Consider the following 26,843-nt stretch of genomic DNA (forward strand, 5'->3'; position numbering starts at 1 on the left):
TAGCAGCAAGCCTTCATGATTGTGCTTGCAGACTACTGCACAAGTGTCTGCAAACACAGCTCCACTAATGCTCCAGTAAGGCTCTGAGACTATGAATGCTGCAGTCCATCAACTCTGTCCCAACTGAGCGTAAACTGCTGTTTTGAAGGAAGACAATCCTACTTGAAAGGAACAGATTATTATTCAGAAATTTCTAATGAGCCTAAAAAAATCGATAGAGGAAGCCACCTGAAAGACATAAACTCTGACAAGTAGTTGTAGCTAACCTAAACCGCAAGCAAAGGAAATACAGAAATAATTATAGGAGTTGAACTTTGTTAACAGAAAATTAGATGGTGATAGGTAGGATGTGCTCAAAAGGGATTCTTGAAACATGCGAGGGACAATGGTTTTAGGCAGTCGGGATAGTTTATTAGATGATTAGGGAAGTGGGTTTGAGAGTCATAAGGGAGGACAAATCTGCCTCGGAAGCAGGCTATAAAATGTGTAAAACAGGTGTTTTAAGGTGTGACTGAATTCCTGCGTGTATTTCAGTTCACCAAGCCTTTGCAAATGCTTCTTCCTAAATAAAACTTTTGCTGGAATTCCAAGTGACTTTGTTTTGGGATCTTGAGCCACGTTCCAAACACACTTCCTATGGGGAAATCTAAATATAAATGTAGGATTCGAAAGCATGCTCATCTTTACTTGTGCTACTTTCTCTATATAAATTATTTTTTTAAAAAAGAGGCCTTAAGACTTGGCATCAGATTTTTTTTTTACCCCCAGTTTAATCTTACTTTGTGGGAAGACCTTTCTTAAATTCAGTATAATGTTTCTTCCTGGCAAATAGAGGATAAAGTTCAGTCCCTTGTTCAAATTTGGATTTTAAAAATCTCAGCACAATAAGGTTGTGGAATAATTATCCTAAATATCCTAAAACCAGCAGTCTGGCAGCCCTTTTCCCAACTAACAGATGTCGTTAAGCTTTTGAAAAGGGACTAGACAGCCATTTAATTGAAATGGCACAGGGTCTCCTGTTTGAGCCGGAGGTTGGACTAGACGACCTCCATGGTCCCCTTTCAACTCTGTTATTCTGTTATTAAAATGCAGGCACATTTTATTTATCAGATGCACGCTGGAGTGACGTAGGGTTTAAATTGGGGAAAGGGGGGGAAAGGGAAAGGGAAGACAATCTATATGCAGATTCAGGTTACACATAATACAAATTACCCTATTAGTAATGTTTGTTGTGAACATCTCAGTTTACCAGAAAAAGCTAGTTTCTTGCTTTTGAGGTCTGTTTTTCCTCAAAATGGTTATTTTGCATCCTGTTATGGTTAGGGCTACCAGACAACTGGAAAAAGAAGGAAACGTCATCCTTTTTATGCCCTCTGTCCAGCTGGCATAACTTTTAAAAATCAAATATTGTCCAGCTTTGTGAGTGTCTTGAAGGGGTGATGGGATTTTGGACTGTTTCCACTAGCTAATTCAAACTTCTGTGTATTGTGATCTTATAAACTGTTTGCTTCTTTCTTTCCCTTGTCCGCTGACAGACTCGATATGTTATTTCTTGATTCCAGCCATCGACCTCAATCCAGCCCCTTACATTGTATGAACTCTATAGAAGCCATGATTCATCCTAAGTTTCTATAGAGAAACTTGAAGCGTGCGTCAGTTCTATATTATCACTAGTTCTTCAAAACAAAAAGAGTTGTTAGGGGGGGAAAAACCACATTGCAATTGGAAAAACCAGTCTTTCTGAAGCTGGAAAAGGTAAAAGTTAGTAAACATGCAGTTGGAAAACAGCCTGTTTCTGAGGCTAGAAAAAGTAATTTCACGTAGGTGTAGGCCTAACATTATAAGCTGCCCAGAGTTGCTTGATAGTGAGATGGATGGCATATAAATTTAATTTGACCTCCCCCCTATGCCCTCTTGGCTTCACGGGAGAGCACCTACCTCCTCATCTTGATACATATATATATATATAGTAACTGCCTTTCATCCAAGATATTAGGGCCCACCCTTGTTCTGAGGAATTCACCATGGCTGCCATTTTGCTAAAAAAAAAACAACGGATTGCTTTAAGCCAAAGGCCCAGCAGAGCCCAGCCAAAGATCAACTTGCTCTCTTCCTGGGCTTCCCTAAGCCATTGTTTAGCCTGGATTGATCAAACAAGCCACACCACACCATCAACTGAGACATGCCCTCAGCCAGATAGAGTCCTTCTTGAGGACATTCACTCGCTCGGCCACCATTGCAAACCACAGTTGAGAAGGGGGGGGAGATGACCAGTAAACCACCATTGAAGCAGGCCGCAGCTTCGCGCCATGGGAGATCGGTGCACGGCTGGGCCCAGCCCCAGGGCGGCTTAACCAGGATGGTGAACCATGGTCTATTGAAAGGAGCTGAGGTCAAGAAAACAAACCAAACCAAACACCAAGAACGAAAATCAAGGTCACCTCGGACTGTCCTCCATTGGCCTGCTGCGCTGTGTCCAGCAGAGAGGCTGGGCAGTTGAGAGCAGTTTGACCTTTTGCCCTTAATCCTCACCACCAAGATGGAGGCCGAGCAGCTGCAGCCAGCCAGGGCCAAAGGGGGAGAAGCTGGGAAGGTGGCTTGCGTCCCGGGGCAGCTCTCGAGGGGGCAGCCCGCAAACCAGCCCCTCGGATGGGCCCAGGCCTGGCTTGCCTGCCTGCCTGGCAGGTCTTGGGCTGGGAGAAGCAGCAGCTGCTTGCCATGGCTGGGCTGGACATCATAGCAAGGACCCCCCTCCTTTTTTTTGCCTGGGGGAGCCATCTCCCCATCCGCCCCATGGCACCCTGCCCATCTGGGGGTGATGGGGGAGCAGCACTGGGTCAGGATCCCAATGGGGTGCCCCACTGGCTCTTGGTTGCATGGGGCAGAATCCAAAATGGTGTCACTCGTGTTTTGGCTGGGACTCCCGTCTTCCAGCGTTGGGCTGAACCAACTGAGGTTTGCTCCCCCAATGATGGCTGAGCACACCATGGTTTAATGCCTTAGTGGCGTTTTAATTGGCTATTTAGATGACTGTCCTGTTGCGGTTGCCTAAGCTTGAGTGGATGCCTTTATTTTGGATGTTATGGGTGTGGTTTTCCAGGGGTTTTGACCACTTTGGCTGTTGCGGTTTAAACCTTTGGTTTAAATATTTTTTTTAAAAAAATTAAAAATTAGGGATAGGCTTCTAATGTGCTTTTTAGCCTGGCAGCATCGTAAACCAAGACATGAGGGCACAAAAGAGCCAAAATGGATGCAAAGGGTAAAAGTTATTAGGAAAGAAACAAGGTTATACCTTTTAGAATCTCTGTAATGTTTTGAACCCTCGGATATCACACATCACCCCAGTGTGTTCTCCCAAGTCGAATCCATATACGTATTAAAAAAATAAAAAGATGGATGCAGACTGATAGCTGAATGCGTTTTAAAGTTCAGTTTAATGAAATCTCATTCACCCTGCCGTAATTTGCAACTGAAATGCAAAGGCAGACAGCACAATGGCTGCAAAGGAGCCATGTCTGCTGGGGGGAGGTCAACCTCCAACTGAGGTACAGCCAAACTATCTTAATTTGAGATTTTATTGACATGTATAGCAAGATTACTTTGCAAGAAAATGACACTTAAAATGGTGCGTCAGGCAAGAGCCTCAAAATGTTTATTCTGTGCCAAAACTAACGGGGGCAGAAGAGGAATCTTCTCGGAATATTCAGCAAACCAATTTTCCGATTCCAGATAGGAACCTTGTTCACATGCCTGCTATTTCATGTGTCCTGGGCAAAGAGGAGCTGTTAGTGACTATTGCTCAAAAATAACATTTCTCCATCCAAGACTGAAGATCTGCCTGACCGTCTCACTGAGGGTTGATACAGTGGCCGTCATAAAAACAAAAACGGAACCAAGAATTTACAGGTCTTTTCAGCAGAATGGGTTTTCCTGAAGAAATCAGGGTTATTCTTGACCCGGTTCTATTGAATTCTGCTTTGGGGAGGGGATTCAGGCAAAACACCTAAAGAATCAGGAATTCCAATGTTGTCCACCTCCACGGGAAAGAACTGGCTTTAGGTCCCAAGTCCCCTTTCCAGGGCTGCGTCATGAAACGATAGCCCAAAATGAGATGGGCTCTTTTATTCCCGTCGTGCCTTCTTGCTTTTCTTCTTTTCTGATTTTACTGCCGCATCGTGAGCTTTCCGTTTCTCTGCCAGTTTGTTTGCCTGGGAAAAAAGCAAAAAAAAAGCTAGGTCCAATTCTCACAGCTAAGTTCCCCCCCCCCCAAAAAAAATGGGCTCTTGCACAAGTCTGAAAGCTCAGAAGACTAAACCTGTGGTTCTGATAACCGACCCAGATTGGCTCCTGCAACATTATCCGGGGACACGTATAGTCACCGTCAGACGTAATTCCTGCAGTTCCGAAGAACCTCAGGAGGTAAAACACACCCACAAACCAAGCAAAGGCAAGAAGGATACCTCTCGAATTTTGCGCTTCTTCCCAAACATTATTTTTTGGTAGAGGTATTTCTCCCGTTTCTTCATCATCATGATGGCCAACCGTTTTTCCTCGCTTTGCTGCTCCTGCATCAGACGCTGCTTATCCTCCTTCACCACCTGGCCGGGGGTCACCTTCACTGGGAGATTCTGAGACCAAAGGAAATTGGGCACTCAAAAATTGGGCACTCCAGTTCAACCAGAGAACGCAACAATCAGGAAGCCTTCCCAAGCCAACGGCACTGGGAAAAAAGAGAGACTTAGGGCCGTTTTTCAGAGTTACGACCTTTGCAGCATCCCCATGATCCTGTGATCAGAATTCGGACGCTCGAGACTGGTTTATATTTATGACCGTCCCCAAGGTCTTGTGATCCCCTTTTGTGACCTTCCGACAAGCTAAGTCAATGGGGAAGCCAGATTCGCTTAACCACCAGGTTACCAACTTATCCACTGCGGTGATTCACACCCATCGTATCAGGTCCCTCCTAAGCATCTTTTGTGATACCTTGTTCCGAGATCTCTGTGCTTCCATCTTACGTAGCTTCCCTTCATCTTCTTGGTCAGAATCCTTCTCGTCCTCTTCCTCTGAGCCTTCGTCCTCTCTGCTGCTCCCCTCTTCCTCTTCGGACTCACTGTCTTCTGCTACTGGAAAGACCCAAACCATGTTACCCTCTCAGCCCCCACAGAATACAACGTGCTCGCCAGAAACCCAGGGACCGCTGGATACCTGGTGCTTCACCCCTTTGCAAGGCCAAAAGCTTCAGCTTCTCCGGAGGGATGTAATCCCCTTCCTTCTCCGAGACGAAGGGGGAGAGGTGAGGAGGCAGCATTACGCCGGGGAAGTAATCAGCCACCGGAAGGCACATCTTGGCGTTGACCGAGTCAAAGACCCACTGAGGCTGGAGATAATATCTGGGGAGAAAGGAAAGCCAATGAGAAGTGGGTATTTTAGAATGCTGGTTGTACGTTGTGGCCTTACAGCCCTCAACTCAGCCCAAAATTTCTGCTGGCTAAGTGACACGCTTGTTAAGTGAGTTTTGCCCCATTTTACCACCTCTCTCGTCAGAGCTGTTAAGCGAAACACTGCAGCCGTTAAGTGAGTTAAATGGCTGGTAAATAAATCTGGCTTCCCCCCGCTGACTTTGGGTGTGTTCACACGACCCCAGGACACTGCAACCGTCATAAATGGAAGTCAGTTGCCAAGGGTCTGAACTTTGATCGGGAGGGGTGTGCTGCAATGGTCGTAAGTATGAAAAACAGTCATAAGTCGCCCTAGGACTTTGTGACTCGGCAGCACGAACAATGTGGCTCCTTCAACTTCGATGGCAAGTTGTTTTTTTGACTCCCAAAGAGCAGCTCTCACCTTCCAACCACCTGCTGCTCTACATTTGGCCGGTCCACAATCTGATGGGTGATGCATGGATCCGTAACCTCGTAGGTAGCGCCGATGCAGACGGACTTGTCCCATGACACTTTGCCCCCAAAGCACCTGGGGAAGGAGAGGCGGGCTTAAGCCAGATCTAGCGACAGGTTTTAGATTCAAATTCGCATTGTGCTACAATTCCACAGACAATGTGTTTGTTGTTGGGAAAAGCCACCTTTGGGGCGGGCATGACCTGGATGATTTGAGAATCTCCATAGGCATCCCAACAGAAAGCGACCAAATGCCCTTTTCAAGCTGTACGGTTGAGTCCATGAAGTCAGCAAAAAAAAAAAAAAACCGAGCAGAGTTTGTGGACGATTTTACATTCAGGTAGCCAGAGGGGAGAAGACAACTTACACCGCCCGCCCAGGAGAAAAAATGGCATCCTTTTATCAAGTACTTGGACTTCTCCAGGATACATCCTGGTTCCCTAATGGAGATCCTTGCAGCAGTCCCAAAGGTGATTTTTTCAGGAGGCAACTGGACTTTCTTGCTTTTCTTTGAAGACGTTTCGCTTCTCATCCAAGAAGCTTCTTCAACTCTGACTAGATGGTGGATGGTCAGAGCTGAAGAAGCTTCTTGGATGAGAAACGAAACGTCTTCAAAGTAAAACAAGAAAGTCCAGTTGCCTCCTGAAAGAGCAGCTTTTGGGACAACCGTGGCCTGGATGACTGAGGACCTCCAGAGACATCCATGCAGGAGGCTCGCTCCATTAAGACCTAAACACAAGCCACCACCTCAAAGGGCTGCAGAGCAACCCAGCGCTGTGCTCCAGCCCTGCCCGAATTCCAGAAGAGAGCTGGTGAAACAACGGCAAGGGCTTACACACCTGATGACAAAAGCTAAGGCTTCTCGAGGCACCTCCCTGTTGAGAAAGAACTGCAGTCCTTCGAAGAGCTTCTTCTGTTTCTCCAAGTCCTTCTCCTCCTTCCGCCTGGCTTCCTCTTGTTCTGCAGTCTCCTGGTAGAGAAAGAAAAGCTCTATCAACGCCCCCCCCTCCACGTTGGAGAGGTTATTAAAAAAAACAACGGCATTAAATGAATTAAGAAATAAAACCTCAGGCCTTTGTGAATTTAATTCGATCTGACGGAATGTATGGAACCATAATGACGGAGATTGCTTGGTTGGGTTTTTCGAAGGCCGGCATTTGCTTCATAATAATTATCTCAAAGTAGGAACGAGAGATGCTCCAGCATCTGGCCTCATCTGCCCCCAACATCCTGCCTCTTGGAAGGCATTATCCTTTGACTCCGAAAAAAACCAGGGAGTCGATATATAAGACATCCCCATCCACCCCCGTGTCACTCACTCCTTCCACGGGAAACTCATCCACTTCGGCTTCATCCTCTATGTTGGGGGCAACAACTCGAGCCAGGCTAGTGCTGAGAGCCGACAGTTTCTAAGGGTGGGGGGAGGGGAGGAGAAAAGAGAACCATTAATTGATGACTTAAGCCTAATGAACGTAAGTGAAGCATGCAGTTAATGCAGATTCCCAGAATTGAAACAAGCTGGCTGGGGAATTCTGGGAGTTGAAGTCCACGCATCTTCACACTCCCAAGGTTGAGAAACACTGACACTCAACAGAGGGGGAGAGAGACACCATCTATCTCCAGTCTACAACAAAAGCCCTTTCAGCAGTTCCAGGAAGGCTCCACACCCATTTGCACCACTCAGGTGACCCTGAGGACACAGGTAAACACACACCCCAAGTGGTCTCAATGCCTCTCTAAAAAGAAGGCAAATGACCAGCGGCCTGTATGGAATAGAGATCCTCCCATTCTCCACCACCCAGTCAGAGATAAGAAGAAGCTTCTTGGGTGAGAAGTGAAACGCCTTCAAAGAAAAGTTCAGTTGTCTCTTGAAAAAGCACCTTGGGGACAACCATGACCAGGATGCCTGAGAATCTCCGTCTCCGAAGAGACTGCAATGAATGCTTCTTAAGGAGGGATATGGAGGTTGGGCACCAGCCTTCTCACCTCCAACGTGCTCTCCGAGTCCAAGGCATAAGCTTCTCCATCCTCTGACTTGCTTTCTACTGAGCAGCAGCTTTCAATCTGAAAAGCACAGACCACAGACATGGGGGTGTCAACCCCCTCGAGGCAGGCAGGCGGGCGACCCAAGCCACGAGTGCTATACACTATAGTCGTTTTAAGGTTACAGTCACAGAAATCTTGGGACATTTTTGGGAAATAATTCTTTTCAAAAAAAGGAAGCGTTAGGTGTGGCTCGATATTAAAGAGAGAGTTGGGAACATTGCCTGTAAGAAGATAAACTGGGCTTCTCAGAGGTTTGCCTGTTTCACTCACCTTCGGAGGGTAGTGTAAGTTAAGAGACTGATAAAGACGAAAATTGACAAAGCCAAGGAGGGTTGTGTAGAATTCAGTGAAAGTAGCCATTACCCTATAATCCACATCTGTCGGGTGCTGCAAGACAGAAAGCCAGCCAGCCAGCCAATCAATGTGCACAAACTTAAAAAAAAACCCACAAAAAACACTAACTCCCAGGTTTTTTTTTTTTTTTTTTTGCAAATAGGAATAATTTTTAAAAAAAGGAAATGTAGGGTATGGCTTAACATTAAAAGGAAGTTGGAATAAATACAGGCACAGGAGGGGATACCTGGGTTGGTAATAATTGAGATTTAACAAAATATATATTTTTTTTAAAAATGAGAGGAATGCTTCTAAATAAATGAAGACAATGTTCTGCGTCCCAGCAACTGGACACAAACGGCTTCTAACAATGCTTGGAGTTAATTGTTAATTGCCATTTTCACCTTTTTTTTAAAATAAGTTAATGATTTCCCTCTCATGAGAACACCAAACACTAAACATCAAGCACGAGAGTTCGGCACGCAAATAACGAGGAGGAATCTGGCTTCTGGTGAAGGCAGCCTAATTCTGTTCAGGTACGTAAGAGTTGGAAGGGACCTTGGAGGTCTTCTAGTCCAAACCCCTGCTCAGGCAGGAAACCCTATACTATTCAGACAAATGGCTGTCCAGTTTTTCCTTAAACACCTCCAGTGATGGAGCACCCACAACTTCTGAAGGCGAGCCTTTCCTCTGGCTGATTATTCTTATCGTTGAGAAGTTTCTCCTTAATTCTAGGTTGCTCCTTTCTTGTTAAAACGAGTTAAAACAACTGATAACTCACGTTGTGGGAAAAGGCATAAGGTGTTATCCAGGTGACAAGCTGGCCCAGCACCTCAGCCTGGTAATAGATGCCCTTAATGGAGAGAAAGACCTGTACAAAAGCACAGAAAAACAAACTCAGCCGGAGTCTGCAGACAGGTAAGAAACGAAAAGCACAAGGATGGTAAACCTTTTTGGCCTGAGCGTGTCAACAATTCAGAAAACGCCTAACTCAACTCTGCTGCCGTGTCACCCATTCCCCCTGAACAAAACAGAAACAATTCTTTACGTAGTCATTTTTTTTAAAAAAGTAAGAAATAGAATCCAATCATGCATGGATCTGCCACATGCCACTTTCCTTCAGGCAGTGTTCTCACTTCGGTTAACCCGCTCTGCGGCCTGCCCATTTCTTCTCCCAGGCCCACGAGGCCTTTGTTCTTGAAGTGGCTTCTGAGAACCCGTGGCCTCTGAACCCCTCACGAACATATGACTTTCCAGTGCTCATCTGACTTTTGGAAGTGGCATGAGATCACACCCCATCCTCACGTGGACCCCAGTTTCCAAAAATAGCCCCAAACCACCAGCTCTGGAGAACAGCTGTTGTCGGGTGTTGATGACAACATCAGGGTGGGTCAGCTTTGAAAACATGGGTCATAGGTACGCTGTCAGTGGACCGACAGCTCCTTCGTTGATTTATTACTCTCTTGGCATGTATTGATCCCGGGGAAATCGATCAGCGTTTGCATCTCCCAACAGGCCCGTCTCAGCTCACCTTGCGAAGACTGCGCGAGGCGATAACGAAGTTGAGAAACTCCACCGTCAGCCGGCGACAGAGCTGGATGGTCTGGACGTGACACTTGCCGGTGCGCGGGAAGGTGGAAAAGAGGACGCACATGGAGAGCGCATCGTCCAAATCACGCAGGGCATCCACAAAGGTTGGGTACCTGCAGCCATCGAGAGAAGAAGACACGTCCAACACCATCTCCGTGGCTTTCTTGCCTGGAGTCCTTTATCCAAACTAAAGGAATATTTTACTCCCAGGGGCTCTGCCTCTCTGACACTGCTCACTTCCCCCCCCCACCCGCAAAGCCACGGCAGATTGCTGATCTTGAACAGCTTCCAACTGTTACCTCTCTTTGACAATGTGATCCAACTTGTAAGTTGGCTTGTTGTCTTTCAGGCGCTGCACTGTGTTCCATTCGCTCTTCCCATAGGCTTTACGCAATTTGCGGACAAACACCTGGGGGGTAGAGAAGCATTTCACAACCACAGACTTCCCCATGTCCAGCCCAAAATTCTAAGGGTCTGGCATGCTATCCACCAGTGGGTTTCCTTCCTCTTCTGCAACAAGGAGACGCTGAAAAGTTGGCTTACTTTCTTTTATACTAAGCAACCTATAATAATAGGGTGTTGAGAGTTTGGTGTAGCGGTGAAGGAGGCAGGCAAGAAACCAGGAGACTGACTTAGGAAGAAAGCCAGCCTGGTGACTTTAGGCTCATTCCCGTCTCTCGGCCCAACCCACCTTACAGGGTTGTGGTGGGGAAAACAGGAGGGGAAGGAGTGTTAGGTAGGTTCACTGCCCCGAGTTATTTTAAAAATAAGAACAATATTTTAAAAATATTGTTCTCTCTCTCAGAATTAACTTCCCAGGGCATCCCGGTTGTTTGTAACTTTGACATCTGCTCTGAGATCAGAATGGTTTTGCCCCTGGGTTGTAAGTGAAAACTGTGCTGATCAAATCGTGAATACAGGAAGAAAAAGCTTTACAACTTCTGGGCAAGTTGCAGAACGGCAATTTTTGAAAAGTGCCAATAATTCCCAGCCGCTACCTCCAAAGTAGCTGTTATGCCCCGAGGTTCATCTGCAGCTTTCATCCGTTCCGGGGTCTTTATATACCTTATATTCCCGGAATTTGTTGACAATGGGCTCGTGGAGAAGAAACTTTATGTCTTTCAAGAGGTAGAAAGTCCGAGCAGCCGTTGATCCCTTGTTCACCTTCTTCTTGTGTTTGGGCTCATGGGGATAAATCCCCTTTAGGATGCAGAGTCGCCTGAAAAAGGAAATCGGGTGATTTCCTCCCGGAGTACAAACAGACAAGCAGGCACGACTAGTAAGAGTTAATTCTACAGGCTTTAGTTAATTGCCTTCTGATAAGGCCTTGGCAGCAACATAGGCTTGTTACCTCAAACAATGAGATAACATCCAAACAAACAGTCCAGAAGCAGATGTACAGAAGCGTTGCCAAGAATTCAGACCAGGGTTTCAAACAAGAAGCAGAGTTCCAAAGATGTGACCAGAAGTTGTTTAAACTATTGTTTCTCACAAAGTTCTGAGAGCAGCCACACACCCTTTTGTATCTTATGGGGTGTGGCTCAATGACTCAGCTACTCCCTGGCCCCTCCTACTCAACCTACGTTGCTGCAAACGCTTGGCCCTGCATCTTTCTCCAGGGTCTAGCCATGAGTCATCTTCATGGTTCTGTATTTGCTGCAGCTGCTCGACTTCTGTCCCAGCCTGGCTACTTCCAGGCTGCTCCTCTCGGCCTTCAGATGGAGACGGAGGCCTTGCCAGAGAGGATGGCCCCGGAGAGGGAGGCCTTGCCAGTCCCTCCCCATCATCCTCAGAGTCCTCTTCCTCGGTTAGGACAGGCGCGGGGGTCGGGGCCACAACAGCCACCTTAAGATCTTGGCTGGCTTCACATTCTAGGTTCCATTGTCTCCAAGGATTTGAAATGGACACCTAGCATCAGAGCCATCGTTAAAAAGGCACAACAAAGAATGTTCTTCCTGCATTGACTCAGACTTCCCAAGAAGCTGCTCATCCAGTTATTCAGAGGAATTATTAAGTGTGTTATTTGTTCCTCAATAACTGTTTGGCACGGCAACTGACCAGGACAGGCACAGACTTCAACGGATAGTTAGGACTGCAGAAAAAAACAATCGCAACCAGCCTGCCTTCCATTGAGGATCTGTACAGGTTTTATACGACTTTTCTTGCCACAGTTGTTAAGTAAACCACCGCAGTTTTTAAGTTAGTAACAAGGTGGTTAAGTGAATCTGGCTTCCCCCATTGACTCTGCTTGTCAGAAGGTCGCAAAAGGGGATCACTTGACCCTAGGACACTGCAACCGTCATAAATATGAGTCAGCTGCCAAGCACCCGGATTTTGATCACATGGCCACAAGGATGCTGCAATGGTCATAAGTGTGAAGAACAGTTACATGCCACTTTTTTAAGTGACTTTGAACGGTCACAAAGTTGAACTGTTGTAAGTTGAGGACTCCCTAAGTTTCGCAAGCCCAAACCCTGAGATAATTCAGTTAAGCACAGTTCAATTGGCCAAGACCAAGCAGTATGACCCACTTCCCATGAGTTTCTACTCCACTCCTACCTGGCATCCTGGCAACTTCCCTACCCAAACAGAGCAAATGACCCCCCCTCAGGAGACCACTAAATATCTTTGCCATACCTGAAATCTGGAAGGCTGAGCTGCAGTTTCTTCCGAGCTTTATTTCTGGTGATATAGTTGGTGGCTGAACCCCTCTCATACTTTCGTAGAGGAGTAGGGAAAAAGAGAGAGAAAATAGTTACTATCTTTTGTCTACAAAGAATGATCAGCTCCAAATATGCTGGTTGGCATGCAGTCCCAGCCCAGGACAGACCAGGTGAGGCAGTCCAAACCGGGTTAGGAAATCCCACCCCCTCCGGCCAATTCTTCAGAGGCCAAGAGCCTTTCTTGCAGCTGGCTTGGGGGTGGGGAGGGGGTCACTTTGCGGGTGGGTGGTCCCTGCAGCTTCCCAAAGGGCTTGAATAAACCCGAGGAATCCCCTCGCCCCGGCCCTCCCTTGAAGCCAGCTCAAAAGCCAGGAAGGCTCTCACTCCCTGGCATTTATGTTTGTTTATTGAATTTATATACCGCCCTTTTCCCGTAGGACTCAGGGCGGTTTACAAAGTATTTAAAAACGTCAATACAATACAAGGGGTAGACTGCTCCTGAGCAAGGAGGCTCGACCCTTTGCCCCATCTTCCCCGAAGCAAGCCGCTCTGATTGACCCAGAGAGAGAAAGAGAGAGAGAGAGAGACCAAAGCGCAGACCCGCTGGGTAGAGGCGAGTTGGGAGGCGGCTAAACCCGGAAGTGGCGCGTCTACATTCAGATGTTATTTTGTACACGTGACAAGAGAGCCCGAAGGCTTTTCAGGGCGTGTCAGCCGCCGAGACTCCGGGAGCTCAAAGCCAGGCGGTACCTTCTTTTTCTCCAGGCCGCCCATCGTGGCCGCTCAGCCGCTTCTGCCCGCCGCCTTCCTCCACGTGAAGATCCCCCTTGCCTGGCTAAGCCCCGCCCCTCCCCTCCCGCCACCCGGAAGTCCGCCCTTCCAACTCAGAGGGTGTTTCCGGTATTGCCTGAACGGGAGACCAGAGGGGCTGCTGTGGCCTCAGGAGGGAACGGTGCGGACTCCTCCGGGCAGGAAAATGTGAGGTTTCTCGAGGTTTAGCACCGCGGGAAAGTGCCCGCGGGCCGCCGTTCCAAGCAGGCACCGAATTAGAAGGCCGGAGAGGGTCCTTTGAAGAAAGGCCCTCTGGAGCGCGCAGAGCATGATGGGGGCTGCCTGATTAAAGAGGTAGAGATATAGAAAGTCCTCCGAGTGCAAAAGCGATGATTGGGTTTCTGTGGTTAGAGATAGGAAAAGTGAAGAGTGATACTCAAAGCAGAGGGAAGGAAGAGGAAGGAAGGAAGGAAGGAAGGGGAGAGAAAAGGAGGAGAGGAGAGAAAGAAATCCAGGTTTTGCCTCAACTAGTTCAGTACTTAACGCAGAAAGCCATCACACCTTCACCTAACCCAGGGGTAGGCAACCGTGGCTCTTTTATGACTCGTGGACTTCAACTCCCAGAATTCCTGAGCCAGCATGGGGGAACTATGGCTCCTTCATGACTCGTGGACTTCAACTCCCAGAATTCCTGAGCCAGCACCATCTCTTCACCAAGAGATACCTGTTGTGATATTCATGTATCTGAACACTGAAGTTGCGTTTTTTTCTTCTGGGAGAAACTGACAACTGTTTTTTTTTACCCCTCATCTTTTTATCAAAAATGTCATTTTAAATTAGTGAACTATTTAACCCATCATGGTATTTATTTATTTATTTATTTTATTGGATTTGTATACCGCCCTATTCCCGTAGGACTCAGGGCGGTTTACAGGGCAGTTAAAACCATGAAATACAAAAATTAAAAACAAATAAAATTATATCATTGTTTTTGTAACTTTCATCATGGTATTGTACCATTACTTTTGTAACGTTTACAATGATTAAAAATGTGACTTTTTAACCTTAAAATATTGGATGATGTTTTTATGTATTTTATTTTTAAAATTATGTATTATGTTTTGAATTGTACAAACTGTTGCAGCTGGGTTATGCTTGGAAGATGTGATGCTTGTGCTAAACAATAAAGTATTCAAGTCTTCCTTGACTATATTTGAGATCCTGCAGTGAGGAGCTTGGACCTGTTGGGCAACTTGTGCTTCTGCTCTTCGCTGAAGTCACCGGCCATCATCTTTTGTAAGGATTTGGGGTTTTGGAGTATTCAGAAATGTCCTGTTCTACCAAAATAAACTTCCCATGAAATTAGTTTTGCACTTTTCATAAAATTATTTTTGGTTTCTCTCTCTGGCCACAGGAGGGCAGCATTCCCTGTTTTGCCATCCTCAGTGTGCTATTAGAAATGAAATTTTAGCTCCTGGAATTATCTGTTATATTCCTGACAGCCTCTCCTGCCGCTGCTTTGTGCTTTCATCGAAGGAAGGAAATGAAGGAATAAAAATAAGCCACTCCAGGGCTTCTTTGCCATTTCAGAAAAATGGCTGTCCAGTCTCTTCACAAAACCTTCCAGTGTTGGAGCATTCACCACTTCTGGAGGCAGGTTGAAAAGGACACATTTCCACAAGAAAATACGGCTAGGAAGGAGGCTAATATGTTCGCTGCCTGGAGAAAACCTAAAACCTATCACTAAACAAGCATAATACACAAGATTGAATTGGTTAATCATTTCTTTAGCAAGCAACCTTTTCCACTAAAGGTTACACTATTTGCTTCAATTTGCAAAATCTTGATTTCTGCTTCCTTGTTCAGTAGGGTATTGCTCTTAATATGCAAATAAAGCAGCAATATCTGAAGAGACCCATTCCCACAGAAGCACGCTGAAAACATTGCTCTAGGGCAATCTTTTTGATGTTTCAATCAAAACTGGTCTCACAAATGTATCCCAAATGAGCTTTCTGACATTAAAGTTAGACTCCCGCTTAATAATTAATCGCATTCAGGAGTTGGTTTTTTTTAATTCCATTTATATCCCGCCCTTCTCCGAAGACTCAGGGCGGCTTACAAGCTTAGCAGTAGCCTTCATTCTATGTATATGCCTGCTTATTAGGGCTTTGGGGGGGGGGGGAAGCGGCATTATTACAAAGTCAGCTTAATTGCCCCCAACAATCTGGGTCCTCATTTTACCTACCTCGGAAGGATGGAAGGCTGAGTCAACCTTGAGCCTGGTGGGACGCGAACCTGCACTAATTGCAGGCAGCTGGTGTTACTTAAGGAGGCATTAGCCCACTGCTAATGGGCATCACTGCTAAGGGGCATCACAAAAATCTTTGTAAAAACAAACAAACAACAACCCCTGTTTCAAAAGTGAGTTACGTTCAGTGGTAACTCAGATTCTGCCTTAAAAAGGAAAGCAAATACTGCCGTTCTATTCCTGTACCTTTTGTTCTTTGCCTGATAAGAAATTTAACCGTTATCGATTTATTTAAATGGTGTTATCTGTTTCAGATATTAGCGGATTCTTTTTCTCTCTCTCTCTCTGCCTAGCATTTATGCATTCCAACATAGTTGTCGTCTGCCCTGCCTTCCAGAGCTCTTTCTTTTTTCTTGGAAGCCACATCCTGCAAAAACAGCTGACTTCAGCAGCTGGGAGGGGAAACAGAGATCGTATGACAAAGGGTAAACAAGAAGAGTGTACCTCTCTCCCTCTCCCCGGCTTCTGGCTCCTCCTCAGAATTGGAAAGAAGACCTCTCTGGGACGGAATCAGGACCAGAACAATTAAGGTAAGAGGCATCAAGGCAGCTGCTGAGTCTTCGGAGAAGGGCGGGATATAAATGGAATAAAAAATAAAATAAAATAAAAAATACTGGGGGATTTTCCCACGAAGAACCAGATCTGGGACGGCTGTTTTATCAATCTGCCTGTTTAAAAAAAATAATTCAAAACTTCTAGCCCCGTTGGGTTGAGCCGGACCTATTTCTGGAAAATATCGCCTTTATTGGGTGAGGAGGCAGATCCAAGAGGAAGGGAGAGACAGCCCTTATTTTTTCTGTTTTGGGTTTTAGTTTTCTCTCAGTTCAGCGATCCAGGCTTTAAACGGATCCAGGCTTTATACCTGTCACTCCGTTAGGGAGAGGGTGTTAAGGAGAACTCCTCGTGGCCGATTGAATAAACAAACTATGTTCTGCTTAACCATATAGAGAAGAGTCTCTCACAAAGTGACTTTCTTTCAGCCTGGGTCTGTAGAAGAAGAATCGAGGTGCAAGAGACTTACAACAAGAGTGATAATGAATATACTTGTGCCTTAACGGGGTGGGTCTAGGCTGGCCTTGTTTCAGCAAGACTTCTGGGAAAGTTTATGCGACCTGCGCTTCTCTGGAGCACAACATGAGGCCTTGAGCATGGCAGTCATTCCACACTTCTAAGAAGGTGTAGCAAGGCTCCAGGGGAAGGTCAAAAGAGTCTAGACGATGGCTGCCACCAAGCAGGTCCAACTGCCTTGAGCAGCTTTTCCAGGCCAGGAGAAGTTCTAAGGAAGCAGCGAGAAAAATGTGGGGATCTCTCAGTCCCCTCTGCAATCTCTCGCTGACTCCATCCGGTTCCATAGGTGAGGCGGAGCAGTTGCCCCCATCCATAAATCAGAGATCGAAACGTGATACGGGCATGCCAAAGTCCCGTGTGGAGTCTCTCTCGATGCTGTTTTTCCTCTGACTCAGTCAAAGTCCTTCCACTTTTGTAGACTCAGCCATTGCTCCCGGGAGGATGCCGTGACCCAGATCGCTCCTTGTGGTTGATCAGTGATCCGGGATTCCTGAGGAATCTGTTTGGGACAGGCTACAGCGTATTCCTGCCTTGGTCTCTGTCGGGATGGTTTTTTGGTGGCTCTGGACGCCCTTCCTCTTCCACGTCCTGTTTGCATCAGTCCAGCTGTGCAGTAGGTCTCTCTTTTGTGTGTGTGTGTGTGTGTGTGTGTGATTGAGGCCGCCAGGAAATGCCTGTGAAATGGATCATCAGACCGAGTCAGGAGATCTGAGATGGAGGGTGGGACACACGAAGGTCACCCGCGATGGGCTTATTTCAATTTAAGCAACCTTGTAGAGGTAGAGAGGGCAAGTTCTCGTGCACAGCTGTAGTCCTGCAAATTTGGAGAAGCCCTGCCTGGGCTGTAGAGATTAAAATAGCAATAATAACAGCAATTTGGGAGTCCACACATCTTTAAACTGCCAAGGCTGAGAAACACAAGAGTATTTTAGATGGATGAGGTGCTCATAACTAGTAGGAGCTTGTTCCCGGTCTCAAGCACGCTTCTCCTCTCTTTCTTGAGAAGAATTCCCTCCAGGAAACCTTCAGCTCATCCAGGCACTGAATTCAGAGCTCCTAAAACTTGTGGATGATGCGTCCCAGGAGCCGAACCCCAGCCTCTATTTGGGCCTTCGACTTTCCAACGAGCATAACCTGGAGAAGGAAACGGAGTATCTCACCCGACTGATGGATGTCTTTCAGCCTCAAAGCAGCAGGTGTGTGCAACCTGGTCCCAATCCAGAAATTTTGCCTTGGAAATTCTTTTTAAAAAAAGACAGAGGCCTAGAAATTTTCCTTGGTGAAATGCAGAATTCCTGCCTGTGCTTAGAAGGCCAATAGTACGTTTTGTCTTTGTGGTACCCCAGAGTTTCTCAACCTTGGCAAGTTTAAGGCGTGTGGACTTCAACTCCCAGAATCCTCCAGCCAGGTAATTCTGGGAGTTGAAGTCCACGTGTCTTCAACTTGCTAAGGCTGAGGGGGGAGAAAAAAATGTGGTACAGTCTTCTCTCCAGTAACGTTCAGCCTCTCTAGCTTCCATCCTTATCCCATTCCCGGAGAAGACACTAAGATTCTCTTAGCTAATTTACTAATTTGTAACGTTACTAATTTACCAAGTGGACTGATTCACTTAACAACTGTGGCAAGAAGAGTCACGAAATGAGGCAAAACTCATTTAACAAATGCTTCACTTAGCAACAGAAATTTTGGGCTCTATTTTAGTCCTAAGTCGAGGACGATCTATAATACCTTTAATCCTGCCAGAGCTGCAGAATCTCTCCCAGCCTGCAGAGAAGGAACTGATGGGCCGGTTTCTTGTCTTACCAGCTCCAGGGTATCTTCTGAGCTCGGCCGCCGGAAACAGCCTGGGACGGGAGAGCTGGCGCTGTACCTCCTTGCGCTGCGGGCTGCTTGTCATAACATGGACACGCCAGAGGGGAACCGAGCGGTGACCCAGCTGAAGCTTCTCTTGAACAGAGAAATGAAGCAGATCGGTAAGAATGGGTCAGCCAGATTGGGAAGAGCTCTCCCCATGAGGATCGTGGTGCTCATCCGAGACAGTAAAATTAGAAGCCACCAAGGGTGTGTAGGTCAACGTCTTGTCTGGGTTGATCTGGAAGCTAGCCTCGGGGGATGAAGAGAAGGAGGAGTCAGACCAGGATGAGGCCGCATTCGGAGGTCTTACATTCCCACCTAGGAGTCCGCAGGTCTTCGAATTGCCAAGTTGAGAGACACACACACACCGGCCTACACGGGGGTCTGGAAGCCCCAGGGTGGAGCGGGGTGGGATGGGAAGGGAAATGACCCTCTTGGAAGATGGGGGATCTTGTTTAGGAAGCACCTCTCTCTATACCTAGGTCACAAGGGGAAAGGCCACCCCATCACTAACTACTACCAGTACAGCTTGGGAGTCCTGGCCTTGTGCGTTCACAGCAAGTGGACCGATCCCGAGGTGATCAAGAAGCTGCTGTTGGCTGAACACCGTGGCAGGTTTGATCACCACCAGACTCTCTCCATAGGTAAGATCAGCTCTGCCCAAAGCTTCCAGATGAGGCTGCTTCTTCAGCCTTTGGGCCAAATTTAACTCTCTGGCCAGCAAGAGGTGGGTTTCCATGTTTCCAGCCACTGCGTCCCTAATGACTCTCTAAAAGAAGGCAAATGACCAGACAACTTGCCGTGAGACAACATACCATGGGACAACTCGCTGCAGGACCAGAGTGACACTAATATGAAAGAAATGGTGGAATAGAATCATTAAAGGAAAGATGCAAAAGGAGGGACAGAATGAAATGTGAATGATAAAAACTGAAATAAATTTTTATTTATTTCAAATAATTAAATTGAATTGTTAAATTGTCTCACAATTTAACATTGGGAGACGCCCCTGGTTCACAATCTGGAAAACTGAGTTTTCACTGTAGTCACCTCCTCCCAGTTGGGTGGGACTATTGGCAGTCTTGGGACCTCACCCCACCCCACCTCACCCCATCCTTCTTTTCCTGTCCTTCGCTCAAGACACGGAAGCCATGGCCGGGCTGGCTTTTGTCTGCTTGGAACAAAACCCCAGGTACCCCGAGAAACTCCAGGCCAGCGTGAGAAGGGCTGTGAAACGAGCGAAAACAAACATCCTGGAAGCAGGGACTCCAGAGGGGGTTTATGGGAACATCTACAGCACCCCCCTGGCAGTGCAGGTGAGGAGAGGGGGGGGTGTCCCTGGCATTGTCTTCCTTGAGGGTAGGGGATTTCTCTTGTGATGGAGCACGTTTATTCATGATTAATGACATGTAAGGGCACGAGTGGCATGGTGGCCTAGAGGTGAAGACACTGGCCTCCCGGCTCAGAAGATGAGAGTTCAATCCTAGGCAGGAAATAGACGTTTGTCTATCAGGGCCAAATAGAAAATATCTGCTGCGAACTCCCCATAGGCATCAGGAAGGGTATCCGGTCAGTCAATACTCAGCTCCACTCAGTCGCCCCCCCCCGACTCCACCCTGAAGCAAGGGATTATAGGGTCATTAAATAAAATGACATATGAGGGGGCACAATGGCTCAGCTGTTAAAGACGCTGAGCTTATCAGCTTGGAAAGTTGAGAGCTGAGCGCCACGCGATGGGGTGAGCGCCCGTTACTTGCTCCAGCTCCTGCCCAGCTAGCAGTTCGAAAGCATGCAACTGTGAGTAGATAAATAGGTACCACTTGGTTGGGAAGGTATCAGCGTTCAATGAGCCTCGGCATATAGTCATGACCACAGATAATGCTGGCTCCCATGGCTAAGAAATGGCGATGAGCAGCGTTCCCTAGAGTCGGACACGGCTGGACAGGGGAAAACTTTACCTTTAACGACACACAGAGGCTGCTTTCTTCGCTAACCTTTGGTGAACTTTTCCATCTGCTTGGCAATCTAGTTTTTGAGTGCTGTCGGAATGGGGCAGAGCCAGCAGGAGTTCTCCAGAGGCATGGGGGCCCTGATGCAGAGCCTGGAGCGGGGAGACTTCCAAAATAACCTTATCCGGTCACAGCTGCTGCCTGCCTTGTACTGCAGGAGTTACGTGGACTTTGCCAGCATGGTGTGCCAAGCTCAGACAGGTAAGGGAGGGGAGAAGGAGGGCACCGAAGCCGACTTTGGCTGAAGGGGAAACGCGACTGGCTAGAGCAGGGGCATCCAACGTTGGCAAGTTTAAGACTTGTGGACCTCAACGCCCAGAATATTGAATAGGCATTGGCTGGGGAATTCTGGGAGTTGAAGTCCATGCCTCTTAAAATGGCCAAGGTTGGGAAACACTGCTCTAAGTGTTATGTTTTCCCAGGAAATGGTTCCTGATTCTCCTTTCTCTCTCTCTCTCTCTTTCTTTCTTTCTTTCTTTCTTTCTTTCTTTCTTTCTTTCTTTCTTTCTTTCTTTCTTTCTTTCTTTCTTAATTTCTTTCTTTCTTTCTTCACAGAAAGTTCAGTCCCTGATCTTTCCCTGCCAAAACCTCAGGGGATCGATCCGACACGGAATATTTCTGTCCGGCTAGAAGCAAGGAAAGCCTCTCAATTGTTGTACCAGCACGTGTTGGAAGTTCCTTTGGGCTCCACTCTTCTAGACGTGCTGGAAGCTGCAGCCAAAGACCTTCACCAACCTTTCAGGTCAGCCCCTCGTTCTCGTGCTTCGGGTGGTAGCCAAGGGCACCTTGGCAAGGGAACGGGGTGGGATCGCTGCCTTGGGACCTCAACCCAAAGTCACCCAGCCAGCAATCCTGCCTGAAATTTCTGGCCTGCTGCTTTCACCACTAGTGAACTTACCCTGTACATCAGGGGGTCTTCAAACTTGGCAACTTTAAGACTTGTGGACTTCAACTCCCAGAATTCCTCAGCCAGGCTGGCTGAGGAATTCTGGGAGTTGAAATCCACAAGTCTTAAAGTTGCCAAGTATGAAGACCCCTGCTGTACATCTTCCTCCTCCTGTTTTCCCCACAACAACCCTCTGAGGTGGGTTGGCCCTACTGGCCCAAAGTCACCCAACTGGCTTTCAGGGCTAAGGCAGGACTAGAACTCCCAGTCTCCTGGCGATTGGCCCAAAGTCACCCAGCTGGCTTTCTTGGATTAGCAACAGCCCCACAGTTCCCTTCTTCTCTAATCAGGAAAAAAAAGAGCTGAATTTGAATAAAACGAATCAAAGCCTACAAAATTGGGCCTCTTCGTCAACTGAATCGTCTCGTTCCTGCAAAAATTTGTTCCGGGCGTAACACAGCCATGCCTTGCCTACCCTCCTTAGATACTGGTTCTCTTTTCTTGGGGTGAAACAGGTATGAGACCCAGAAAACCCTCTCTGGCCCCATGCTGGCCGGCGTGATGGGGGAGAAGCCTCAAAAAGCCGAACGCAAGTACTGGAGCATTCTGCGGCATCCTAACAGCAGCTTGGACCAAGGTGAGGACCAGATGTTTCATGGGGGGGGGAAGGTTGGAGGGGCGCTCCAAGATGGCAACTTGGGAAACTCCTCATTGGCCCAAGCAGCCCGATGGACCCTTCCACTTCACCCAGACCAGGGGTAGGCAACCTCGGCTCTTTTATGACTCATGGACATAGCTGGCTCAGGAATTCTGGGAGTTGAAGTCCATGAGTCATAAAAGAGCCGAGGTTGCCTACCCATGACCCAGACTCACCATCTCCAAGTCATCCCAGCTCGCATCACGAGACGCTCCAGACTAGCCGAATTGGAGCGAATCTGATATGAGGAGTGCTGGGGGCTCTCTGAGCTGGCTTGTTTTCTGGCAGATGTTTCATGACCCAAATTGGTCACATAATCAGTGCTAGAAGGGAGCAGAATTTGCTTTAGCTCTGATGATGTTGCCTAGTTTGGCTCCTGAAAGGTCTGTAAGAAATCAAGCCAGCTCAGAGAGCACCAGGGACCCCACAGTCCCTCCCCTCCTCCTCCTCCTCCTCCTCCTCCTCCTCTTCCTCCTCCTCCCCACAAACCCCCCTCCCTTCTAGCACTGATGATGTTGCTTACCGTAGTTTGGCTCCTGAAAGGTCTGCAAGAAATCAAGCCAGCTCAGAGAGCACCAAGGACCCCACAGTCCCTCTCCTCCTCCTCCTCCTCCTCCTCCTCCTCCTCCTCCTCCTCCTCCTCCTCCCCACAAACCCCCCTCCCTTCTAGCACTGATGATGTTGCTTACCGTAGTTTGGCTCCTGAAAGGTCTGCAAGAAATCAAGCCAGCTCAGAGAGCACCAAGGATCCCGTGTTTCAACTGTGAGCCACAGACATTCCCCTTTATTGGTATCCCCAGATATCCGAAATGTTCCTCGTGGCAACTCTGCAGCGTTGTCCTGCTTCCTTCCTCCTCATGACAGCCACATACTTGCATTTCTGCTCCCCAGGTATTGCAGAATACACTCCACAAGATCAGGACCACATTATCTTGAAGCTGAGCTCTTGGTAAGAGATGGATCCCACCTCGGGGAGGCCGGGCTGTCTCTTCGCAAACCGCAGGCATATGTACGGACTTGTCCTCGGAGAGGGGCAGAATTGTTCTTTCCCTCACCTCTTTGAACTTGAGGACTAGGATTTTGTTTTTTTTTAAAAAAAACACCTTTTTATTTCAGTTGAAGTCCAGTGATGTAAAAAAAAAAAATACAAATACAACAAGAAATCACCAAATACACAGAATTGTAAAATTTTGTAAAATTGAAAATTCAGAAGGAAGAGTGGATGGACGGATGGACGGGAGGAAGGAAAATAAAACAAGGGAAGGAAGGAAGGAAGGAAGGAAGGAAGGAAGGAAGGAAGGAAGGAAGGAAGGAAGGAAGGAAGGAAGGAAGAAAAAGAGAAAGAAAAAGGAAGGAAGAAAGAGAGAGAGAGAAAGAAAGAAAGAGAGAGAAAGAAAGAGAAAGAAAGAAAGAAAGAAAGAAAGAAAGAAAGAAAGAAAGAAAGAAAGAAAGAAAGAAAGAGGGAGGGAGGGAGGGAGGGAGGGAGGGAGGAAGGAAGGAAGGAAGGAAGGAAGGAAGGAAGGAAGGAAGGAAGGATGCCTCGCCAAGGAGGCGCATGGGGACGGGAGAAAAGGCGGTGGCACCTGGATTCCGCTAGGGGCCGCTCTGCGCCCGAGCGCCGCTGCGCTACCGCCTCGGCGGCCAGCAGGGGGCGCGGTCGAGGCGGCCATCCTGGTCCAGCTCCCGCAGCATCCGCGGCCGAGGCGCCTCCGCGAGTCTCAGCCGCTTCCCGGGCCGGGTTGGCCGGCCGGGCAGGGCGCATGGCGAGCCGAGGGTGGCCGAGGCGGGCCAGGGCGCCTTCCGGGGGCGGGCAGCGGGGGCCGCGCGAGTCCAGGCTTGCCGGGGCCGCGGCTGCCGAGCCCAGCCGGGCTTCGCGCCTAGCAGCCGGCCGGGCGTCGCCGGAGCCCCGCCCAGGTAAGGAGGGTCACCTTGAGGGACCCCGCCGGTGGCAGCTTTGGCCGGGCGAGGCCGGCGGGGAGCAGCCCGCGCGCGGACCCGCGGGGCAGCCGGAGCGGCGGTGCGGAGTCCTGCGGGGAAAGGCGGGCGGGATGCGGCGGAGGGCTGGCTGGGGCTGCGCTGTCAAGCGGCAGGCGGGGCCGGAGCAAAGGTAAGGTGGGATGCTGGCTCCTTCTCCCCTCCTCCTCCTCCTCCTCCTCCTCCTCCTCCTCTTCCCCACCTCCCCTCCTCCTTTTCTCTTCCTCCTCCTCCTCCTCTCCCCCCTCCTCTGCTTTCTAGCACTGATGATGTTGCCTACTTTGGTAATGAAATGTCTGCAAGAAAACAATGAAGCTTAAGAGAGCACCAAGGACCCAACAGTTCTCCTCCTCCTCCTCCTCCTCCTCCTCCTCCTCCTCCTCCTCCTCCTCCTCCTCCTCCTCCTCCTGTCTCTCCTTCCACCCCATCCTGTTTCTCCCCACTGGAGTAGCTCGAAAACCACCCAGCTTCCAGAGGTAAAAACAATCTGCTCTGCCACCTCTAACATAATCAGCCCCCCTAAAATCAGAAAAGGGCCGAGCCGAAGGGATAAGTGCCAAGGCACCAAATCTGAACCTCAGGAACTTTAAGATCGAGGGGGATTCCGAGAATGAAAGCCCCCGCCCCCATTTCAAAAGTTGCTGAGTGTGGAACCACTGGGCTGAATAAGGACTGAGTAACTCTGGTGAAAAATTGGAAAAAAAAATTCCCGATTGAGAATGGGGGAAAAAGAACGAATTGGGCTCGGAACAAATCGTTGCGAAAGGGAAGCGGCGTCAGAAGTTTGCAGGGCAGAGAATATGCACACAATCTGGGTCAGAAGTGAACAAGGAGTTAACAGTTAAAGTGCACCCGAGGATGCTCAGAAATTGACTGAGAATTTGCATCTGGGTTACCAGTGATGGAGGCACCTTCAAAGGTAAAGTTTTTTTTTTAAAGGAGAGATGTTGGGGGGGGGCGTTATTTATTTACATTGCAAAATGCATCCTTCCCTTTGGGGACTCAGCCCTTGCCTGGGGAAGTTAATAGCACAGGCATTGAGATAAGAAAACAGTAACTTTTCCAAAAGTCAGACAAAGGGAATAGAGCAGACATCGACTTAGAATAACAGAGTTGGAAGGGACCATGGAGGTCATATAGTCCAACCCGCTGCTTGAGCAGGAGAGTAAACAGAGGTAAATGAGTGAGTCAGATAAGCACATAATAAAATGCACATTTCCGGGTTTGGTTTGGTTTTCTTAAATCAAGCATTTTACTGAAGAAAATTGAACCAATCTAGCTTTCCAGGTGAGAGTGCTCCCCCAGGGTAAGGAAAACAGTAATTTAAGCATTAAAGGAGGCTATGATTCAGCCGCAGGGTTTGGGAAGAAAGACTGTGGGCTTCTCCCATCCCAACATTATTCAGGATAACAGTTCTCAGAGCTGCCTTTCTGGCCACTACCTCCTGGAAGCCATTTTTCGGAGCAGGGCAAACTGGGAGCCTTTAGCAATTCCTCTTTGCGTGGCTGGTTTTCTGGCAAGACAATGGCAAAGGGGCCGGGAGATGTGTGCGGAAGATAACGGATGCCAGAGTTGTGGCTTTTTCCTGGGCCCTGCCTTTTGTGAGGCAGAGTTATGGGCATAAGCTTGTCAGTGACTCACCAGCCCTTGTGCTAATGGAAAGGAAAACCAGCTCGATCTCTTTTGTTTGGCTGTTTGTTTCCACACACACACGCACACACACACACCCAAGATGGGATTAGCCGGACTAGTAATTCTTTGCAAGTAGAAATCTCTCGTGCAGAGGGAAGGGGGGAAAAACACCCCACCTTCTTCCCCTGAGTTGGAGTTTCCTTGCTGGGTGCAGACACGCCTCCCCTCCTCACTTTCCCATCTCCATTGAGGGCTTTGGGGGAAGCTGCAGACGGAGGCTGGTCCTGAAGAATCCTCAGGCAGGAGGCAGCTGGGGGCTGGGGGGGGAGCCCTACCCAGTGGGACCAGGTTGGGCCTTTTCCAGCGGCTGAGACAGCCTCTCCAGCAAGGGGCCCTCCTGAAGCGCCCGGCTGAATTTGGACTCACCACCTGGAACAGCCAGGTGGGCTTCTCTTGAATTGCTGGAGCTGGGAAAGAGGAAACCGTCCAGAGAACCGGAGCAAAGCAGGTAAACGCGACCCCCCCCGTTTTTGCAATGGTGGGAAATCTGCTGCTCTGTGGATTCCTCCTTCCTTCCTTCCTTCCTTCCTTCCTTCCTTCCTTCCTTCCTTCCTTCCTTCCTTCCTCCCTCCCTCCCTCCCTCTCTTCCTTCCTTCCTTCCTCATTCCATCCCTTCTTGTTTCTTGCTTTCTTGCTTTATTTTCCTCCCTCCCTCCTTTCTTCGTTCCCGCCTTCCTCCTCCCTCCCTCCCTCCCTCCTTCCTTTCTTCCTTCCTCCCTTCTTCCTCCCTCCCTCCCTCCCTCCCTCCCTTCCTCCCTCCTTCCTTCCTTCCTTCCTTCCTTCCTTCCTTCCTTCCTTCCTCCCCTTCTTGTTTCTTGCCTTCTTGCTTTATTTTCCTTCCTTCCTTCCTTCCTCCCATCCATCCATTCTCCTCCTGTATTTTCCATTTCATTTCTTCATTAAAAAGCTAGGAGACGCTTAGGCAGCCACAAAATCCTACCCCTATCCCTCTGAAGACCGGAATAGAGCCGAGAAGGTCTTCAGGATGAATGAATAGCTAGCTGCGAATTGCAATTTCATTTTTGCCGTTTCCCGAATAGGTCAACAGGTTTAATGAACAG

The 26,843-nt window shown here is 48.3% G+C and overlaps 2 protein-coding genes across 4 annotated transcripts; one reads left to right on the forward strand and one right to left on the reverse strand.

Annotated features, from left to right (window-relative positions):
• Positions 1 to 3,623: 3,623 nt before the first annotated feature.
• On the reverse strand, positions 3,624 to 13,370 carry PES1 (pescadillo ribosomal biogenesis factor 1). 2 transcript variants are annotated; one of them, XM_081338935.1, is made up of 15 exons: positions 13,274 to 13,370; positions 12,498 to 12,577; positions 10,926 to 11,079; positions 10,160 to 10,269; positions 9,802 to 9,973; positions 9,052 to 9,141; positions 8,208 to 8,324; positions 7,878 to 7,955; positions 7,211 to 7,300; positions 6,731 to 6,861; positions 5,842 to 5,967; positions 5,206 to 5,390; positions 4,984 to 5,120; positions 4,461 to 4,628; positions 3,624 to 4,208 (listed from the first exon to the last, which is right to left on the reverse strand). In XM_081338935.1, the coding sequence occupies exons 1-15, from the start codon at positions 13,295 to 13,297 to the stop codon at positions 4,122 to 4,124; spliced, it is 1,749 nt and encodes a 582-aa protein (XP_081195061.1). In that variant the 5' UTR covers positions 13,298 to 13,370; the 3' UTR covers positions 3,624 to 4,121. The 2 variants fall into 2 exon arrangements, with proteins under 2 accessions (XP_081195061.1, XP_081195060.1); XM_081338934.1 differs by having other exon boundaries at positions 4,984 to 5,123.
• Positions 13,371 to 16,029: 2,659 nt separating this feature from the next.
• On the forward strand, positions 16,030 to 23,395 carry TCN2 (transcobalamin 2). Of its 2 annotated transcripts, none has more exons than XM_081338668.1 (10): positions 16,030 to 16,132; positions 17,089 to 17,283; positions 17,677 to 17,866; positions 18,477 to 18,643; positions 19,007 to 19,168; positions 19,665 to 19,840; positions 20,554 to 20,734; positions 21,089 to 21,275; positions 21,935 to 22,056; positions 22,917 to 23,395. In XM_081338668.1, exons 2-10 carry the CDS (start codon positions 17,217 to 17,219, stop codon positions 23,177 to 23,179), a joined length of 1,515 nt encoding a protein of 504 aa, XP_081194794.1. In that variant the 5' UTR covers positions 16,030 to 16,132; positions 17,089 to 17,216; the 3' UTR covers positions 23,180 to 23,395. The 2 variants fall into 2 exon arrangements, with proteins under 2 accessions (XP_081194794.1, XP_081194795.1); XM_081338669.1 differs by having other exon boundaries at positions 16,031 to 16,132; positions 23,008 to 23,395.
• Positions 23,396 to 26,843: the final 3,448 nt, after the last annotated feature.

The sequence above is a fragment of the Vipera berus genome (genome assembly GCF_964194415.1).
Source record: "Vipera berus genome assembly, chromosome: 14".
Taxonomy (NCBI): Eukaryota; Metazoa; Chordata; class Lepidosauria; order Squamata; family Viperidae; genus Vipera; species Vipera berus.

Bases quoted from the DNA above. Each gene is read 5' to 3' on its own strand.
- TCN2 (XM_081338668.1), top strand. From the start codon at position 17,217: ATGGTTTTTTGGTGGCTCTGGACGCCCTTCCTCTTCCACGTCCTGTTT. The intron at 17,867-18,476 runs GTGTGTGCAACC...TTGTCTTACCAG, and splicing joins TTTCAGCCTCAAAGCAGCAG to CTCCAGGGTATCTTCTGAGC. The intron at 22,057-22,916 runs GTGAGGACCAGA...TGGTATCCCCAG, and splicing joins TAACAGCAGCTTGGACCAAG to ATATCCGAAATGTTCCTCGT.
- PES1 (XM_081338934.1), bottom strand. From the start codon at position 13,297: ATGGGCGGCCTGGAGAAAAAGAAG. The intron at 5,124-5,205 runs GTATCCAGCGGT...GGGTCTTTCCAG, and splicing joins GCAAAGGGGTGAAGCACCAG to TAGCAGAAGACAGTGAGTCC. The intron at 4,209-4,460 runs GTATCCTTCTTG...CTTTTTTCCCAG, and splicing joins AGAAGCGCAAAATTCGAGAG to GCAAACAAACTGGCAGAGAA.